Source organism: Budorcas taxicolor, chromosome 11 (genome assembly GCF_023091745.1).
Source record: "Budorcas taxicolor isolate Tak-1 chromosome 11, Takin1.1, whole genome shotgun sequence".
Classification (NCBI taxonomy): domain Eukaryota; kingdom Metazoa; phylum Chordata; class Mammalia; order Artiodactyla; family Bovidae; genus Budorcas; species Budorcas taxicolor.
Window position 1 is genome coordinate 132,864,486 of NC_068920.1, and position 20,626 is coordinate 132,885,111.

At 40.0% G+C, this 20,626-nt stretch overlaps 1 protein-coding gene across 1 annotated transcript in view; it reads right to left on the reverse strand.

Moving 5' to 3' along the window:
* RAB10 (RAB10, member RAS oncogene family) overlaps positions 1-17,701 on the reverse strand; it is a 63,003-nt gene extending 45,302 nt beyond the window's left edge. The window contains exon 1 of the mRNA XM_052648511.1: positions 17,078-17,701. Within this exon, the coding sequence (XP_052504471.1) occupies positions 17,078-17,204 (127 nt within the window). The 5' untranslated portion in view covers positions 17,205-17,701. The remainder of the gene's footprint in view (positions 1-17,077) is intronic.
* Positions 17,702-20,626: the final 2,925 nt, after the last annotated feature.

Consider the following 20,626-nt stretch of genomic DNA (forward strand, 5'->3'; position numbering starts at 1 on the left):
ATCTGAGCCATCAAGGAAGCCCAGTCTGTTTATAACTACCACAAAATTATGTATTCTCTTTGAAATTATGTATTACTCTTGAAAAAGAGATTTTAAATGATTTTACTCTTTAAAAAGTCTGTATTTCCAGCTTCTCTAATATAATGTACTGGAAAGAATATGGGCTTGAATCTGAGGGCCCTGGATTAATAATTCCGGTTTCACCACCTACTAGCTAGCTGTATGACCTTCTTGGCTCAATTACCTAATGTTTCTAATCCTCAATTTTCTGATTAGCAAAATGGGGATATACACATTTCCTCAGAGGATTATTGTGAGAATGAACTGAAATAACATACAGGCATACCTCATTTTATTGCATTTCACTTTACTGTGCCTCAAAGACACTGTTCATTTTTACAAATTGAAGAGTCTGTGGCAACCCTGCATCAAGCAAGTCTACTGGCATTTTTCCAACATGCTGTGTGCATGCATGGCCTTTTAAAAATCATCCACTAAAAACAGATCACGGTAGTTATGTGAGAAAACATAACCGACAAATAGCAAAGAGGATAAGCCAAGCTGTAATAGTACTCCATGGTGCATTTCAAAATTTACAAAACAACATACGCACAACTGTACTGCATATATCATGCAATACCAGGCAGACATACTGACACCATTGCTTTCATTTACACATCTTCCTGAAAGAAGAAAAAATTAACAAAATTTTGAACTCAGTAAATTTGCCAAAATTCAATAGATCAGGAAAAAGGCAAAATGTTCAAAGAAACAGTCCATTCAGCAGAAATAGTTTTATGGAGCTATAGTTTCCAAGGGAAACTGAATGCCAAAGATGAGAATATTACCTGAGACTGAGGAAAGTTCTGAAACGGTAAACTGTGCTTAACTAAATCACTACAGGAGTTGGAAATCATCATTTAATAGGAAGACCACAACTTACAGCAAAGAGTGAGAGCATTCCTCACCAATGACTTAAACAATGCCTGCTAAAAAGCATAACCTAGATAAAAGTGAAAGTCTGTTCAAGAAAATATGTGTTGGGGTCTAAAGAAACTTCAAATTACTTGTGTTAAAAAAAAAAGTCCTATAATTTGTGGCACCTACATATAGACATCTTAATAAAGAAAATTTTTCAGAAAAGAAATTGAAGAAAAAGTAGAGGTGGAAGTCATGTTATTATAGTAAAGAAATTATTGTACTGAATTTATAGTTTATAAATTATAAATGCATATTTATAGTTATGAACTTATCAGGTTAACACAAATTATTTTTATTCCCTTAAGCACACATTAACCATTAGTCACATATACAAGGAAACAGCCCACATTTTGCTTATACCTGTTATATAATACTTTAATTATAATATCTTACTGTACAGACAAATACAAACTGCTGAACCCTGTCCGACTTACCCAAAAAGCCCACTACTATTAAGGGAGTCATATTAAGAGCATGGCTGACTTCCTGAAAGTCCATCATAGATATTAGCTATAAGCTAGTTTCATTAAGATGCTCTTTATGGTCCTGACATTCACACATCTGTGCAGACCCTTCTTGAATCCATGTAAAACAGAAATTATTTCTGTAAATGTTTCATTCAATATGAAAAAAAAAAATCCTTATATCTATCCCCCGAACTAGTTCACTCACATTTCAAAAGATAACCCTTCAACAATCCTAATATTTGAGAGTTAGTGAATAAATCTCAAATTTACCTTATCCACTCATAATTTTGTTTGGATTATATTCACCCTCAGGCTTCACTTTTCCATCAGTGCATCCCAATTTTTTTAAAAAATTTAATACAAGAAATAATTTCATATTATAATAAGTCTTTCAACTATTATCTTGTACAAAAATTATTTCACAGAAGTTAAGCTCTGATTAGGCATACATAAGGCACAAAAGCTCATTTTTCCAATGTCTCCAAAATATATCAAAGTTTCTACCTTGACAAAGACTACTGAAAATAAAAACTTCTTCACGGGAATTCCCTAGCAGTTCAATGGTGGGTAGGACTTGGAGCTTTCACTGCTGAGGCCCAGGTTCAACCCCTGGTCAGGGAACTAAGATCCAGAAGATCCAGCAAGCCATGTGGGTTGCCCCCAAAATAAAAAAAGAACATCTTCTCATTGGCCATAATCATCAGTTCACAAATCTGAAACTGTAGGGACTTCCCTGGTTGTCCAATGGCTGACTCCTCAATTCCACGGCAGGGGGCCCATGTTGGATCCTTGGTCAGGGAACTAGATCCCAAAAGCTACAACCAAGAGTTCACATGCCACAACTAAAGATCCCAGGTGCTGCAACTAAGACCCGGAGCAGCCAAAAAAGAAACATATAAAATTTAAAAATCTGTAATTGTGCTGTACAGTAATACAATCTTTAATCTTTGTTAGAGTTTTCAGGTTTCCTGCCTAAAATGTCTATCTGGTCTCGTTACTGCTGGCTGGACCTGTCACCTACATAACAGCAAAAGTCTGCTGCTTCTTCTGAGTCTAAAACAGTTAAAAATCAAAAGTCAGTAAGGCACTAAGAAAACACCAAGTACTGTGTGTGGCTTTAATTTAGGGGATTTCTAAGTATACTATATATTTTGGGTCTGGATTATGTTCAGAGTTGATGAAAGCTTAGTCTCTAGATACATGTAAGTGTTACTAACTGACTGTTTAAAATTCTACATCTTAAGAAAAAATTCTTTCTTTCTTGAGGTATAGCAAGCATAACTTGGTAAGATAAGGGAACAAAATAGAAAAATGAGGTGTCTTAGAGGGCATAAAGCTTGTATTTCCCACAAATATAAAATGTCTTAGAAGACCAGCAAGTAGTGTTATATTGGTGCACTTTTTCAAAATTCTCCACTATAGCTGAAACTCCACAAGGACAGGCATCAAGTCTGTGCTACTCACCACTGAATCCATGGTGACTGACACACTGTAAAACCTCAGCAGCAATTGCAAAGGCTTGTAATTTAATTTTCTACTTTATTTTTGAAAAGTGACTATGTTCCCCTTGACATATAGATCTTCAATCTACTTTGAACCAGACACCACATCATATACAAAATAAACTCCCTAAAGAGACATAAAAGCAAATGCTGAAAAATACTGGCAATTGGTTAATCTAAAGGAAGGATGTAAGGGGATTCATTATAGTAAATATCTTTTCTGTAGGTCTGATATTTTCCAAAAGAATAAAGTTTTTGGAACTCTTACTTAAGCAAAGAGCTGACATTTGAACAATCATTTTGATTTACATTTACCTTTCATAGCACTCTTGGAGAAGGAAATGGCAACCCCCTCCATTATTCTTGCCTGGAAAATCCCATCGACACAGGAGCCTGGCAGGTTACAGTCCATGGGGTCGCAAAGAGTCAGACACGGCTGAATGACTTCGCTTCTTCCATAGCACTCTAGCCCATTTATTATCCTGAGTATATATCCCCACATACAAAAATATGCAGAGACACACTACTAGATTTTAAAAATTCACACATATCCATTAATGTCTAATTTAAGGAAGTCAAAGCCATTTTATTAAGACTAAGAATATATAAAGAGGTAAAATACTCACACTGTACCAGTAGATTTCAAACCAGCTAAAAATCAAGAGGGAGATACCTTATCATTCAAAGCCAAGTGCTACAGTATATAGGACACACTGCAATCCTCTGGCAGATTATGAGTTTGCTGAATCATTTGTTAGTATTTTATAAAACAGTATATACGTCAAGAGAAAAAGACTGAAGTTGAAAACTACGGTCATATTCTGTTCAAAAAGCAAAAAATACTCCTCCCTCTCCTGAAGTAAATCAACGAAGATTATATTATATGTCTTTAAAAATAAGAATATATTATACATCTAAATTAAACTTCTTTCCTTTTAAATTTATTTAGCTGCACTGGGTCTCAGCTGAGGCATGTGAACTCACCCAGGATGTGGCACCCGGGATCTAGTTCCCTGACCAGGAATTGAACCTGGGCCTCCTGCAGTAGGAGTGTGGAATCTCAGCCACTGGACCACCAGAGAAGTCCCCAAAGCTCTTTTAGCTGTTTTGAATGCTGATTCCCTACATTTATCTAACTATTTTAAATAACAAAAATATCTGTATTTTGACAACAGACTGGATATTTATAAAAACAGTAGCAAAGTTATCATTCATCCATAATTTTACTGGATGTTATCCATTAAAAAGTGGAGTTGAAAATCATTTGGAGTCAAAAATTACTTCAAATTCCAGTTAAACTAGAGGAGAAAGATCTTTCTCATCCTTCTCTCCAAAGACACACCAAAACATTAAGGGAAAAAAATATACAGCTTACCTTGATTTCAATAACAGACATTGTAATTAACCACAACAGATGAAGAAGTTTATGACCTTAGAACCCACTGAAGAAGATACCAATGAGGAACAAGCCAATTCATGTATCAGGTACCAGACAGAAAGTGAAAGTGAAAATCACTCAGTTGTGTCTGACTCTTTGCAACCCCATGGACTACACAATGTACCGAATTTCCAAGGCCAGAATACTGGAGGGGTAGCTGTTCCCTTCTCCAGGGCATTTTCCCAACCCAGGGATCAAACCCAGGTATCCCACATTGCAGGCAGATTCTTTACCAGCTGAGCCACCAGGAAAGCCCAACAGAAAATGAGGGCTTGATTAAAGGTTTATAGAGACAGCCTCCATTTCACATAACCAGATATTACTACTCCACTTACAGCACGAGTCTAAAGGTTTATTCTCTAGAAAATCTGAAACTGACATACTCTGAATTTAAAAACAAGAAGCCCACTGGAGTGTGGAGATGAAACTAAAACCAGGGAGATTAAAAAGCCCCACCCATGCTCACCAACATCTTTCAACCACTTCCTTTTTTTCCATTAAAAAAAAAAAAAACTGTATTGAAGCATAGCTGATTCAAGAACCCATTGTATACCCTGAAACCACCAATCATCAGCAAAAGGCCTATAAAATAAAATATAGAATAAAACAAACATTGGGGGAGAGGGCAGAGGGTAGGCATGGAAAACTTGAAGGAAAAAGAGTCAAAAAATAAAATGTTGAAATAAAGTCTTCAGAAATCTCCCAGTAAGAATGAATTAGCAAAGCTAGAAACAGAAAATTATATGATCAATTAGGAAGTCCAAAATCCAACTAAAAATGGAAAATAAAAAGGAAGAAAATCATAGGAGGGAAAAAAGCAAGAAAACTTGAAGTTAAGAACCTGTAAAGACCCACCAAATATTGAGAAGGATGGATTTATCTGAAAAAACAAATGACCTACCCACTGAGGTACATAATCTGTTACCAAGAATTCAAAACACTGAAAAACCTAAAAATCTGCAGAGATAAACGAGGCCAGAAATAATGGGTAAAAAATTAGAATGGTATTGGACTTGCCAGCAACATCAGAAAGGAACTAAAAGACAGATTTTCAACATTCTAAGGGAAAACATTATTTTCAAACCAGAACCCTAAGCCCTGTCAAACTTTTAATTGAGTCAAAGAATTTAGACATTGTCAAACATGGGTGGTTGTCTTAGGAGGCTTTACAAACAGCTAAGAGAAGAGAAGAGAAGCGAAAGGCAAGGGAGAAAGGTAAAGACATATAGAGTTGAATGGAGAGTTCCAGACAATAGCAAGGATAGATAAGAAAGCCATCTTAAGAGAACACTGCAAAGAGAAAAACAACAGAATGCAAAAGACTAGCGATCTCTTCAAGAAAATTAGAAATTAGAAATACCAAAGGAACATTTCATGCAAGGATGGGCATGATAAAGAACAGAAACAGTAAGGACCTAACAGAGGCAGAAGAGATTAAGAAAAGGTGGGAAGAATATACAGAAGAACTACACAGAAAAGGTTTTAAGTGACCTGGATAACCATGATGGTGTGATCACTCACCTAGAGTCAGACATCCTGTGAAGTCAAGTGGGCCTTAGGAAGCATTACTACAAACAAAGCTAGTGAAGGTGATGGAATTCCAGCTGAGCTATTCTAAATCCTAAAAGATGATGCTGTGAAACTGCTACACTCAATACATCCGAAAATTTGGAAAATTCAGCAGTGGCCACCAGACTGAAAAGGGCCAGTTTTCACTCCAATCCCAAAGAAGGACAGTGCCAAAGAATGTTCAATCTACCATACGACTGCAGTCATTTCACACACTAGCAAGGTAATGCTCAAAATCCTTCAAGCTATACTTCAGCAGTACATGAACCTCTGAGAACTTCCAGATGTACAAACTGGGATTAGAAAAAGCAGAAATATCCGAGATCAAATTGTCAACATTCTTTGGATCATAGAGAAAGCAAGGGAATTCCAGAAAAACATCTATTTCCACTTCACTGACTTCGTTAAAGCTGTTGATTTTGTGGATAATAACAAACAGTGGAAAATTCTTCAAGAGACAGGAATACCAGACCACCTTAGTGGTCTCTGGAGAAACTCGTATACAGGTCAAGAAGCAACCGTTAGAACCAGACATGAAACAGACTGGTTCAAAATCAGGAAAGGAGTATATCAAGGCTGTATACTGCCATCCTACTTATTTAACTTACGTGCAGAGTACATCATGCCAAATGCCAGGCTGGATGAATCACAAGCTGGCATCAATATTGCTGGGGAAAATATCAACAACCTCAGACATGTAGATGATACCATTCTAATGGCAGAAAGTGAAGAGGAACTAAACAGCCTTTTGATGAAGGTGAAAGAAGAGTGAAAAAGCTGGCTTTAAAACTCAACATTCAAAAAAAAACTAAGATCATGGCATCCAGTCTCATCACTTCACGACAAGCAGAAAGGAAAAAAGTGGAAAACAGTGACAGATTTTATTGTCTTGGGTCCAAAATCACTGTGGACAGTGACTGTAGCCATGATTATCAAAAGACCCTTGCTCCTTGAAGGAAAGCTATGACAAACCTAGACATCATATTAAAAAAGCAGAGACATCACTTTGCTGACAAAAGTCTGTATAGTCAAATCTATGGTTTTTCCAGTAGTCATGTACAGATATGAGAGTTGGACCATGAATAAGGCTGAGTGCTGAAGAATTGATGCTTTCGAATTGTGGTGCTGGAGAAGACTCTTGAGAGTCCCTTGGACTGCAAGAAGATCAAGCCAGTCAATTCTAAAGGAAATCAACCCTTAACATTCATTGGAAGAACTTATGCTGAAGCTTTAATCCTTTGGCCACCTGATGCAAAGAGCCAACTCATAGGAAAAGACCCTGATGCTGGGAAAGATTGAGGGCAGGAAGCAAAGAGAGAGGCAGAGAATGAGATGGCTGGACAGGATCACTGATTCAATGGACATGAGTTTGAGCAAACTCCTGGCACTCTGCACTCCATGGGGTTGCGAAGAATCGGACACAGCTTAGCGACTAAACAGGGACTTCCCTGGTGGCTTAGACAGTAAAGCGTCTGCCTACAATGCAGGAGACCTGGGTTCAATCCCTGGGTCAGGAAGATCTCCTGGAGAAGGAGATGGCAACCCACTCCAGTATTCTTGCCTGGAAAATCCCATGGACGGAGGAGCCTGCCAGGCTACAGTCCATGGGGTCGCAAAGAGTCAGACTCGCGACTGACAACAAATATGGGAATTCTCAAGACTTCCCTTGTGGTCCACTGGCTAAGAATCTGCATTGCAATGCAAGGGACACAGGTTCGATCTCTGGTCAGGGAAGATCCCATATGCTGTGGGGCAACTAGGCCTATGTGCCACAACCACTGAGCCCCCAAGCCACAACTGGAGAGTCCATGCACCACAAAGAAAGATCCTGCATGACAAAACAAAGATTATCGTGCTGTTAAGACCCAACACAGTTAAGTAAATACAAATAAACATGGGAAGTCTCAAAAAATTTCCTTTGCCATATACCCTTTTTGTAAGAAGCTACTATGACCCAAAGCAATAAACCAGCAGTCTCTCACAGGAGAGATGCTAAGGGAACTGAAGCAGGAAGGAGAAACACGTAGAAGAGAGGTATCCAGGAATAAAACTTATCAATAATCTCTAACGGTCTGTCTGTGCAGAAATTCATTTTGAGAGGTTGTTGGAAGATGTAGGAAGACTTGATAATGCGTAAAGGAAATAAATCAAATAAAGAGAATTTTTAACATCAGAGAAAAGGAAACAGAGTTGTAACAGACTACTTGGTTTTAAAGGAAATATTCCCATGGGCATATTAATGTAACCACAGGATATCAATTTAACAAAAAAATTGGGATAAAGAGTGGGATAAGATTATAAAAGGTTAAATGTTTAATATTAAATTAGTAACTCAAAAGATGTTGATATAGCATATCTTTTGAAAATAGCAATATTTAACAGAAGAGCTAGACAATGCTTCTAAAGAATAGGACTAGAAAGGGGATGAGACAGGAGACTTTAATTTTATTACTATAAATCTTTTAGCAGTTTATTTAACTTCAAATATGTATATATATCATTGATAAAAATTAATTTTAAAACCTTTCAGAGAGCAAAGAATAAATTATTGCAAATAAGAGTCAATCACTAAATCAACTTTCAATCCCACAGCATCATACAGGGTATCTCTGAAGCCTTCAGAACATCTGCATCAACTGACTGACTACATGAGACTTAAAAAAAAGAAAGCCTGCACATTCAATAATGGTACTGGAGCAACTAGATACCATCATAAGCAAGATAAAAGAACCTCAACCTAAACTTCATACCACAATGCAAAAACTAACTCAAAATATATTATAGGCTCACATGTAAAACATAAAACTTTTACCAAACAAAAATGGGAAAAGATCTTCAGTGTCTAGAACTAGACAGAGTTCTTAGACACCAAAACATGACCTATGAAAAGAAAAATTAATAAATTCAACTTCATCTAAATTTAAAATTTTTGCTGTGTGAAAGCCCACATGGGGACTTCCCTGGTGGTCCAGTGGTTAAGAATCTGCCTTCCAATACAGGGGACATGGGTTTGATCCATGGTGAGGGAACTAAGAGTCCACATGTCGCAGGGCATTTAACCCCTAACCCCACGTGCCACAACTACTAACCATGTATTGTAGTTGAGAAGTAGGGAGAAGCCCATATGCCACAACTAAGGCCTGATGCAGCAAAATAACTGAATAAATATAATTCACCCACCTACCCCAACCCCGGAAAAAAGGCCATATGAAGAAGGATAAAAACAAACTATAGAGACTGGAAGAAAATATTTGCAAACCACATGTTCAACAATGGACTAGTACTTAAAATGTATAAAGAACTTTCAAAACAGGAAAAAAACAAACAAAAAAGGAACCAATCCAATCAAGAGAACGGGCAACTGACATGATCAGATATCTCAGCAGAGAATATACCCACGGCAGATGGGAACATAGAAACAGTTTTCAACACCTCTGGCCATCAGGGAAATGCAAATTAAAACCACAATGAGATTACTACTACACATTTACCAGAATAGCTAAAATACAAAAGAGCACCACCACCAAATACTTGTGAAGATACAGAGAAACTAGATCACTCACAAACTACTGTGAGACTATAAAATAGTATAGTCACTCTAGAAAGAGTTTGGTATTATGAAACTAAACATGCAGTTACCATACTGACCCAGTAACTGCACACTTGGGCATTTATTCCCGAGAAATGAACATTTATAATCACACAAAATCATCTACATTAAAATTCCTATCAGTTTTATTTACAACAGGCAAAAATCAGAATCACCTCAGGCGTTTCTCAATGGGTGAGTGGTTAACTGCAGGGAGTGCATACCATGAAATGCTACTCAGCAGTAAGAGGAACTACTGGCGCACACAACTTGGAAGAATTGCCAAGGCATTAAGCCAGCTGAATAAAAGCAAATCCCAAAAAGTTACAACCTATTGATACCATTTATATCATATTTGTGAATAACAAAACTTTATAAATGGGGAACAAATTTTTTGAGGGGGGGGAACAGGGTATAGTTAAAAAAGAACACAAAGGATCCTTGTCCCTTGGAACTGTTGAGCATCTTGACTGTGGTGGTGGCAAAATGAACCTACAAAAGTTACAAAATTGCTGAGAATTTAATATATACAAACAAACGAGTACAAGTAAAACTAGAGAAATCTGAATAAGACTGGTGTGCTGTGCCAGAGGACAATATCCTGGTTGTGATACTACAGTTTCACAAAATGTTACCATTAGGAGAACTGGGCAAAGTGCACAAGGGATCCTTCTGTATTATTTTTCACAACTGCATGTGAATCTACAATTGCCTTAATAAAAACATCAATTTTTAAAAGCCTGCATAAGCACTGCCATTGATATGAAAGACAAACCAACACTGCTCTCTGTTCAGATTTTGATACGTTGTACTTTTTGGGTCTCCAGAATAATGGTTTTTTCCCATTTTCTAATGTTTTACAACCTTGGATGCCTCTGTTTCTGGGTCATGCTGGAAACTTAGTGTTCCATCACCAGTTGCTCTTTTCCTCAAAAATATGATTTTTCATCTCTGGAAAGAAGGATAAATATCAAGCAATCACTTTTGCTAAAGTATATGGTACTATCTTCAAACAAAAATTTATTTCTCATTTGAAATTTCCCTTCAGATGAGTTTTCTTCACCAAAATTTTATTCTAATCATCATTTTAAATTCCTCTTCTTATAATCTAAATTGAAGAATTTACCCCACTAACCTCCAATATTCACCTCTTTGAAGGCAGCAAAACCTTTGAAAGACTTTTATAGTCTTAGGGTTCACACAATGTTCTCAACGCTCTCTATAGCTTTTACACTCTTCCTTTATGACCGAACCATCTCCATAAACAGTGTTCCCATGAAGATTCTCTTAGAGACACACAAACTTATATTTTTTGCTAAATAACGGTCTCTTATTTGTAAATCAACACTCAAAAAGCCCCTATTTCTCTGTTAAACTGCTACCACAGAACTAACCGGGCAATTCTCTACTGCTAATTGAAACAAATTGCCAGTATTTCTATCATTCTTTACTTTTTAGAAACCAAACAGGAACATCAATCAGTATTTCCTTTGCCAATTCGTGTCTACTATTATACACCATAATGCAAAGAGCCAACTCACTGGAAAAGATCCTAAGATCTTTTGGAAAGGTTGAGGGCAAGAGGAGAAGGGGGCGACAGAGGATGAGATGATTGGATAGCATCACCAACCCAAAGGACACGAGTGTGAGCAAACTCTGGGAGACAGTGAAGCACACGTTAGCCTAGCAGGCTGCAGTCCATGGGGTCATAAAGAGTTGGACACAACTTAGTAACTGAACAACAACATTATTAGCTCAGGTCTGCTGTATTATGCTTTGTTTGCAAAGGACAAGTACCCTGAACAGACCCCTTGATATTTGGTGCTGAGACTTGTTACTTTCCCACTTCTGTCGAAACTACTGCAACTCCACTTTTCAAATACAAATTGATGAGTAGGAGAATGACCTTATCCTTAATTTTTTCAAACAAAACAATGACATTCTCAGGATGAGAAACACAGTGATGAACAGGATTGTATCTGGATTTTAGTCAAAACTCCACTAATTAGCCATATAATCTTTTGGCTTCTCTGGTGGCTCAGATGGTAAAGAATCTGCCTGCAATACAGGAGACTGTGGTTTGATTTCTGAGTGGGAAAGCTCCTTTTTGGAGAATTCCATGGACAGAGGAGCCCAGTGGGTTACAGTCCATGGGGTCGCAAAGAGTCAGACACGACTGGGTGACTGACACTTTCACTTTCTCACCTCATCAGTCTGTTTTCTGACTTGAAATTCACTGCAGAGTTCTTTCCTATATTAATATTCTAAGGGGTTCTATATGGAGACACAAAACAAAAAGACAAACCTGCCTTTAGTATCTGAAATTACAGCCGGTAATACTAAGCATGGGAAAGTACCTTAAAGGATCCTCTTGACTCAAAGACCCCCAGTTAACAGTAGCTATCACATGAAACAGTGCCGGGGCTGTCTGAGATTAAATGCTCTTTTAGAGAGCTGCATCAACTGTCGAAGGGTGTTTTGGGTTTGTTTTTCTTTTTTGGTAGTAAAATATACTGAACATAAAATTGACATTTAACCACTTTTTAAATTGCAGTTTAAAAGAAAAAAAAAAAACAAACACATAAAATAAAAATTTACCAACCTAACCAGTGTTAAGTGTATAGTGCAGGAGTGTAAAGTATATCCTCAATGACATGCAACAGAATTCCAAAGTTACTTCATCTCACAAAACTAAAACTATACCCGTTAAACAACTCCCCATTTCCCCCTCCTCCCAGTCCCTGGGAGACTATCAACCTACCTTCTACAATTCTACTTTGTTTCTAGGAATTTGAAACTTTAAATATCTCATGTACTTGGAATCATGCAGTATTTGTCTTTTTGTATATATTAACCATTTCTAAGTATACAATTCAGTGGCACTAAATATATTCCCATTGCTGTACAAACATGACCACTATTCATCTCCACAACTTTTTCATCCTTCTAAACTGAAACTCTGTACCCTTTAAGCAGTAATTCCCCATTAACCGAAATTTTGTACCCATTAGGAAATAACTTCCCATTACCCAGTCCCTGTAACCACTGTTCTACTTTCTCTATGAACTGACCTATTCCAGGTACCCGTAATACTTGTCCTTTTGTTCTGGCTTGTTTCACTTAGCACAGTGTTTTCAAAGTTTATCCATGTCATAAAATCTATCAGAATTTCATTCCTTTTTAAGGCTGAATAATACTCCATTATATGTTATGCTACATTTTGTGTATCAATTCATTTGTCTATGGACATTTGAGTTGTTTCTATCCTTTGGCTATTGTGAATAATGCTGCTAAACAGACAGTAACAAGTGTTGGAGGATGTGGAGAAATGGAATCCTGGTGCCCTGCTAATGGAAATGTAAACACAGTGCAGCCACTGTTGAAAACGATATGGTGGTTTCTCAAACCATTTATCATCACAGAATTCACTTCTCGGTATAGACCCAAACGAACCGAAAGCGGGAACAGATAACTGCATGACAAAAGTTCAGTTCTTATGTCAGTCATCCTAATGGGTGTGAAGTAACATCGCATAATGGTTTTGATTTGCATTTCCCTTATTATTAAAAGATGGTGAACATTTTTTCATGTGTTCACTGGCCATTTGTGTACTTTCCTTGGGAAAATGGCTGGACAGTTTTAATCAATCCTAAAAATACATCTTTAAATGAAAGACATTTCTTATGTACTCTGGCATTTCTGCAGCATGAGCCACTGTCTGGGTGTCACAGCAAAGTCCAGACACATTTAAATGAAAAAGGTTTTGCTCAATTCTCTAAAAAGCAGCCTCTCCATATAAAACGGGCTCAGTTCAATAAACCAATTTTTAAATTCATGTTAGTGGAACCTACACTTCCAACATTTGGTAAAAATATGCTGAAAGACAACAAAAAGGACGCATCCATTGCCTCTCCCAGAGGCAAGAGCCTTTTCCAATTTAGTTTTTTACCTAGAACCCAGAGGTAATGCTTTTGTGACTTTGGCCAAATCAACCAATGAAATATGCTCATCCAAAAACCAGCAACTCTCTCTAGATCATATATTTAATGTTTAGAACGTAGGTAAAGAAGAAATGTTAAAATGAAACTAGCTAATTCTAAAGGATCCTGGTTACACTGTACTTACCACCTGTCTGCCTGCCTTGATTATTTACCAAGCACCCATTAAATGCAGGGACTGTTCTAGGTGCTTAGCATCTGTCAGCAAAAAAACAAAGACAAAGCCTTCTGCCCTTGTGCAGCTTATATTCTAGTGCCCTTGAATTTCCTTTGAGATTGGTGAGTGTGGAACATACCATCATAATTTGTTTTTAAAATTCTATCTGCAGTAAATCTGACCATAAATATAACACACAACTTCTGATACAGATGTGTGGAAAAGTACATAAAAAATTTAAATAGCCTTTGTGAGCTTTGTAAATAAGGACCATAAGCCTATAAAAATCATTTCTTCCAAGAATCAATAACCAATAAGTAACTAAAATGACTATGTCTAAAATAATGAGAGGCTACATTATACTCGAAGTTTGGCCCTTCTGAACCCCTGCAAGGTAACCACTTCCTTTCAAACCTCAAGACGTTTTAACAATCAAATGCCAACTCAAATTTCAGTATCATTCATAGAGAATGCTCTTTATTTTTTAAAAAGCAAAGCAAAACAAACAAAAATCTTAGCCAACTGATGAAAGTTAAAATGCCCTAAAAGTAGTACATATTTTAAGTATCTCTAATCATCTGCATATTCACCAACTGGCCAGTTTATACTGTTTAGACATGCACTGTCAAAATGTGCCTAATCTGAGATGAACTGTAAAGATAACATACACACACACACTAGAGAAAAGTATAAAATGTCTCAACTATTTTTAAGTTTTGATTATATAATAAAATGAGAAGACTTCAGGATAAAATGAGCTGAAAGACAGTATTAAATACTTCTTTTCCTTTTTAAATGTGGCTACCAAAAAAATCTGATGTGACTCACATTATGTTTCTTTTGGATAACACTGATGTAAGACACCAGGAGACGTCTAAACATGCATATAGAGCTAATGTATGCCACATGTTGGAGCTGCACTCAGAATTTTACATCCATATATTCTGTTCAACCTGTCTTAGATATCAAAATATCACACACATCAAATATTTTCGTATCAAAATATGAACATTCCAGAGTGTAAAGTGATACATTTAGCAGAGCACTAACCAATATTTGCATGACCACTGCATACAGGGCATTCAATCCATAAAGTAACTTGTTCTGCCCCACTATAGCACATGGGGCACGTGTCCATGTATAACTGATATGCATCCACTGTGCTCCTACAGTGTGCCTGGCGGCACTTTGCTCTCATAAAATTCTCACAACTACCTTCTGTGATGAGTACTATTATTTACAATATTTAAAGAAAATGAAGTAGGAGAAAAGGTTAATTGACTTGTCAAACTGCCGCCAGTAACCTGTGGAACTAGGATTCCAACCCAGCAGGTGAGATCCCAAATCACCACACATTCTCACTAGTAAAAAGACTACAGGAGGGAATTCCCTGGAGCTCCATGCTTTCACTGCTGAGGGCAAGGGTTCAAACCCTGGTCTGGGAACTAAGGTCCCACAAAACTACATAAGAAGATTGTGTCATCATCTTACAGGACTGGGTTTTAGTTGTGAGTACAATAAACAACACTGCACCCATTACAAAAGGCCAAGAGTAGATGGGAGTTAATGCTTTGCTTCCTACTTTCCACTCTACCTTTCTCAACCACAGGTTAAAGCTGACCAACGTGGATGAAATCTCTGATCTTACTACAGGTTTAGTCTACACTCCCTTTTCCAGTAAGGCCCCATCCCACCCCTCTAGTTCAATTTCTACTTGTCCTTCAGACTTCATTTCAGACGTCATCTCCATGCAAGCCTAATTTAGACTAAGCACCCCTCTCCCTGTGCCAACCCCCACTGCAGCACTGTCCACACTCTTGTGCTTCCTCTCTAGACTGCTCCTGCCATGTTCACCACTTATCTATCCCGAAAACAGTGCCTAGCGTTAGGTGCTCAATAAATATTTGCTGAAGGATCTAACCACCTGATCCACCCAGCTACAGCTAAAAGTGGAATCTTTAAAGTTAGTGGTAGGAAGTGCTAACCCACAGGCAGAGAACATGAAATTTACAACAGGTCTAGAGAGCAGTACGACATTCAGGAAACAAGAATTACAAAGACGCCCTAAGTCTCATGAAATTTACAACAGGTCTAGAGAGCAGTACGACATTCAGGAAACAAGAATTACAAAGACGCCCTCCCCCCAAAACAAGTAAAATCAAAATCTAGTCAAAACGATCTAATGCCAAATTTCAGTATTATCTGTTTTATGAGAATGAACTAAGTGACACTTATCACAAGAAATCCAAATCATCGATTCCAAATGCTATAAATTGAGATCAGCTTAAATTCGACACTTCCCAGAGTTCAAAGAAAACTATGCTTGCTTTTTATAATCATTTCAATATAAAATTAATTACACTTAAAATGGATTTTATTGCACTTGCCCCAATGCTGTGTACTGGTCGCCAAGTGACAGAGACAACCTCGTGTTAAGATATTTATCTCGCGAGGGAAAAAAAAGGATCGCACATCCAACCCAATTTAACACAATTCGTGTAAATGACACTTAATTTTCTCCGTAGAGTTGAAAGGGACTTTCCTAGAGTCTTCCCTTTTCTTTTCCTAAACAAGAAACCGATTTAAAAGGTCAATCTTTAGCTCTTACTTTCATACTAAATAATTCTGAAACATGAGGTGAAAAGTACATTAAAAGTCCCAAGGCTATGACTTGCAAGACACGTCCCTATAAGATGCTAGTGTAAAACAGGAGGGGAAAACTTCATTTTTTCAGATTCGAGGACAGAAACTGACCATCTCCATCAGATTACTGCTTCTGCTGATGTCTCGAAAAGCACTGTGTGCAAACATGCCGGAGTCCCACCCCAAGCACTAAGAGCCTCCGATTGTTTGACACATCAATGGATTAGTCAACGCGGGGCAACTCACTTTTCCCTTCTAATTTACTTTAATTATTCCTTACACAAACCCTCAAGCTTACTCTAAGTTACGACCATATGGAATCTCTTTGCCCTGAAGTATAAATTCAGGTCTTTACCAAATGACCCCTACTGCTTCAACTCCAACCATCAAAATAATGCCTTACAAGTATCGTACATCTAGTAACGCCACACAAACACGGAAAAAGCCAACCCTGACGCTTAAAGAAACAGGATTCTGGAACGCTGCTAATGCTGCATATTTTCTAACAGCAGGCACTGAGCAGAGTGGGAGACTTGAGAGCAAAAGACCGGATGGAAAGCAGGGGAAGACCCCGCCCCAGAAAGCTCAATGCCGATTCAAACAGTAACTTGGTCTGTCGCTTGGAATCGGGATCACTGAAACAAAGGCGTATATTACGGGAAGCAAGATGTCTGGAGTAAAAGGAACGGTTTGCAGCTGCAGAGATCGCACACCATCCTCCCACAGGTCTTACCTATGGTGGAAATAAAGGTGGTGTTGAAGGCATCATCCGAAAAACGAAAAAGGACGCAGGTCTTCCCCACTCCCGAGTCCCCGATCAGGAGCAGCTTGAAAAGCAGGTCGTACGTCTTCTTCGCCATTGGGAGGAGCGGCTCAGGCTCTCGCCGCCGGCGGCCCCAAGGGATCGGTCCCTCTCACTACGGCCAACTCCTCGCTCGGGCGTTCTCAGGCCGGAGGACCGGGGGAACCGTGGGAAAAAGGACGGCTCGAGAGGGCGCGGGTGACCTAGGAACTGCCTCGTCGAGGAAGCCCCGACGGTGGCGGCGTCCGGTGCCTCCGAGGGCGGCGACCGCTGCTCCGAAGCCTCTCCCAGCCGCTCCGCCCGGTTCCGGGGAGTCGGTCGGGACAAAATGGCCTCCCCTCCCCCCTCAGGGTTGCTCGGCCGGGACGCTCCGACGGGCGAGCGAGCAGGCTCGGCCGTCGAGGGAGCGCGGTAGGCGTGAGGACAGCCTCTCTTTCTGAAGCAGCAGCTCAGCGCTAGGACGCGGCGAAGTCAGCGAAGGAGGACCCGGAGCTGACGAGCTCAGCTACATAGCCACAGGAAACCGAGCCGCCCCGGCCAGAGGCACCTTTTCCCCGTGCCCTCTCACGCCGGCGTGCGCGCTGCCTGAGACGCACGCAAGGACGTACGCCCGCCCTCCCCTCGCGCCCTCGTCCTGCGGTCCGCCCCTGCGCACGCGCGCTAGGGGGAGTGCGGGACCGCTCGGGGCGGAGAGTGGAGCTCGCTCTGGGTCTCCCAACCTCAGTCTAAGGCCCGGCGGAGATGAGAGAGGGGTGGGGCGAGAGAGGGCGAGGCCGCGGGCGCGCTCCCTGCGGCCGCCTGATAGGGTGCGGCGGCCTGACGAGCACGCCCCGCGGGGAGGCGCTGTATAGTGACCGCGCAGGCGCGGCCTGCCGGCGTTACCCCGCCCCGCTCTCCGCCTTGACACCCCGGATTTTCTTCTTCCGGTTGCTCTCCGACTTCGCTGAGGATGTTTCGGGTCGCGTTTGACAAGCGTATGGAGCTGAGGGTGTTGGCGCAGCCACGGCCTTGGGTGGCCGTGTGTTTCCTGTGCAGCTGTAGCTTGTAAATGCGAGGAAAGTAGTACCCTGGGTCATTTAATAGCCTCTTCGCTAAAATGAGGTTCGTCCTGGAGCGTCCTCCCTCTTGTTGGGGGAAACATAACAGCTCCAACCTGGTTTGCTTAAGGAACAAGAATTGGCATTCAAGAGAGCGGGAGTTTGAAATGGGAAAAATCTGGCCACGCTGCTCAGGTTGGGATGATGTAATCTGAGTTCCAGGGAGGGAAGAAAGAATACCGAGGAACACCTGGGCGCTGAAGAAACCTCCCCGCCAAATGGCAGCGCAGGTGTGTTCTCAACACTGAGAACCCGCTCCAGAACTGATCCGCCTTTTCGGAACTGGGAGAATCCAGGAGCGCTATACAGAGGAAGCCGGGCCCGCCGCCCTGCCGCCAAAATCGAACCCCCAGTGTCCCAAATTGGGGAATAGTGAAGCAAACCTCAACTCCGCTGCTTCTTACTTGCACTTTCTTTTCATACTTCCCATCAGTCAGTTTATACCTTCCCTTTCTTCTTCCTTTCTGTAGTTTAAATATTTATACTCCTGCCCTACCATTCTCAGTGTGCTTCATGGCTCCAAAGCACACCTAGGTGTGATGGCAGAGTCGTTGAACCTGGTAGGCTGGTTCAACCTAACCCAGGAGTAAACGCCGGGACATCCGGAAAACAAGAAACAGGGCTTGCCAGAGAGGTAGAAACTGTATTACACCCCACTACCACCACCAAAGTGTTTATGTATTTGAATCAGTTCAGTTCAGTGCACATTTACATATTAAATGTGTAATTAAAATTAGTTTTTCAAGCAGTTAGTGTAATCGTATTTGTCTCATTCTTTGAAGAGTTGTCTTACATTCTTCCTGTAAAACTACCCCTAAGGCTTAATTTCTGAAAATGCCTGTCTTCTCTAATCTCACTCTAGTTTGTTTCTGTGATCGCTCTTGCCTCTTAAACCTTATTCTCTGTGACTCATTCTTTCTCGCATTGGGAATGCCTTATTCAGATAATACCAACAATTCTAAAATAGTCTAGGCATGCAAATCACAAAATGAGCTATGATGAGTACTTCACAGTTTTGTCACCAATTCCGAGTAATAACATTCAGGAAAATCTCTACTGTTAGTCTTCCTTTCAAAATAAGTTTGATTAACTAAAACCCCAATGTTGTGAAGGACTTTAGAAATGCTATGATTTTTAAGTGTAGAAAGACTAATTCCACTACATAAATGTTAGAGATCAGTTCAGTTCTGTCGCTCAGTCGTGTCCAACTCTGCGACCCCATGAACCTCAGCACACTAGGCCTACCTATCCATCCCAAACCCATGTCCATTGAGTTGGTGATGCCATCCAACCATCTCATCCTCTGTTGTCCCCTTTTCCTCCTGCCCTCAATCTTTCCCAGCATCAGGGTCTTTTCAAATGAGTCAGCTCTTCACATCAGGTGGCCAAGGTATTGAAGTTTCAGCTTCAACATCAGTCCTTCCAATGAATACCCAGGACTGATCTCCTTTAGGATGGACTGGTTGGATCTCCTTGTGGTCCAAGGGACTCTCAAGAGTCTTCTCCAACACCACAGTTTAAAAGCATCAATTCTTCGGCGCTCAGCTTTCTTTATAATGTTAAGGATAGTGGGCAGCTAAAAATGAAACTTCTTCAAGAGATGGAAATACCAGACCACGTGACCTGCCTCCTGAGAAATCTGTATGCAGGTCAAGAAGCAACGGTTAGAATTGGACACGGAACAACAGACTGGTTCCAAACAGGGAAAGGAGTACGTCAAGGCTGTATACTGTCACCCTGCTTATTTAACTTCTATGCAGAGTACATCATGAGAAATGCTGGGATGGATGAAGCACAGGCTGGAATCAAGATTGCCAGAAGAAATATCAATAGCCTCAGATATGCAGATGGCACCACCCTTATGGCAGAAAGCATAGAAGAACTAAGGAGCCTCTTGATGAAAGTGAAAGAGAGTGAAAAAGTTGGCTTAAAAATCAACATTCAGAAAACTAAGATCATGACATCCGGTCCCATCAGTTCATGGCAAATAGATGGGGAAACAATGAGAGACTTTATTTTTGGGGGCTCCAAAATCACTGCAGATGGTGACTGCAGCCATGAAGTTAAAAGACGCTTACTCCTTGGAAGAAAAGTTATGACCCACCTAGACAGCATATTAAAAAGCAGAGACATTACTTTGCCAACAAAGGTCCGTCTAGTCAAAGCTATGGTTTTTGCAGGAGTCATGTATGGATGTGAGAGTTGGACTATAAAGAAAGCTAAGTGCCAAAGAATTGATACTTTTGAAGTGTGGTGTTAGAGAAGACTCTTGAGAGTCCCTTGGACTTCAAGGAGATCCAACCAGTCCATCTTAAAGGAAATCAGTCCTGAATGTTCTTTGGAAGGACTGATGCGGAAGCTGAAGCTCCAATACTTTGGCAAC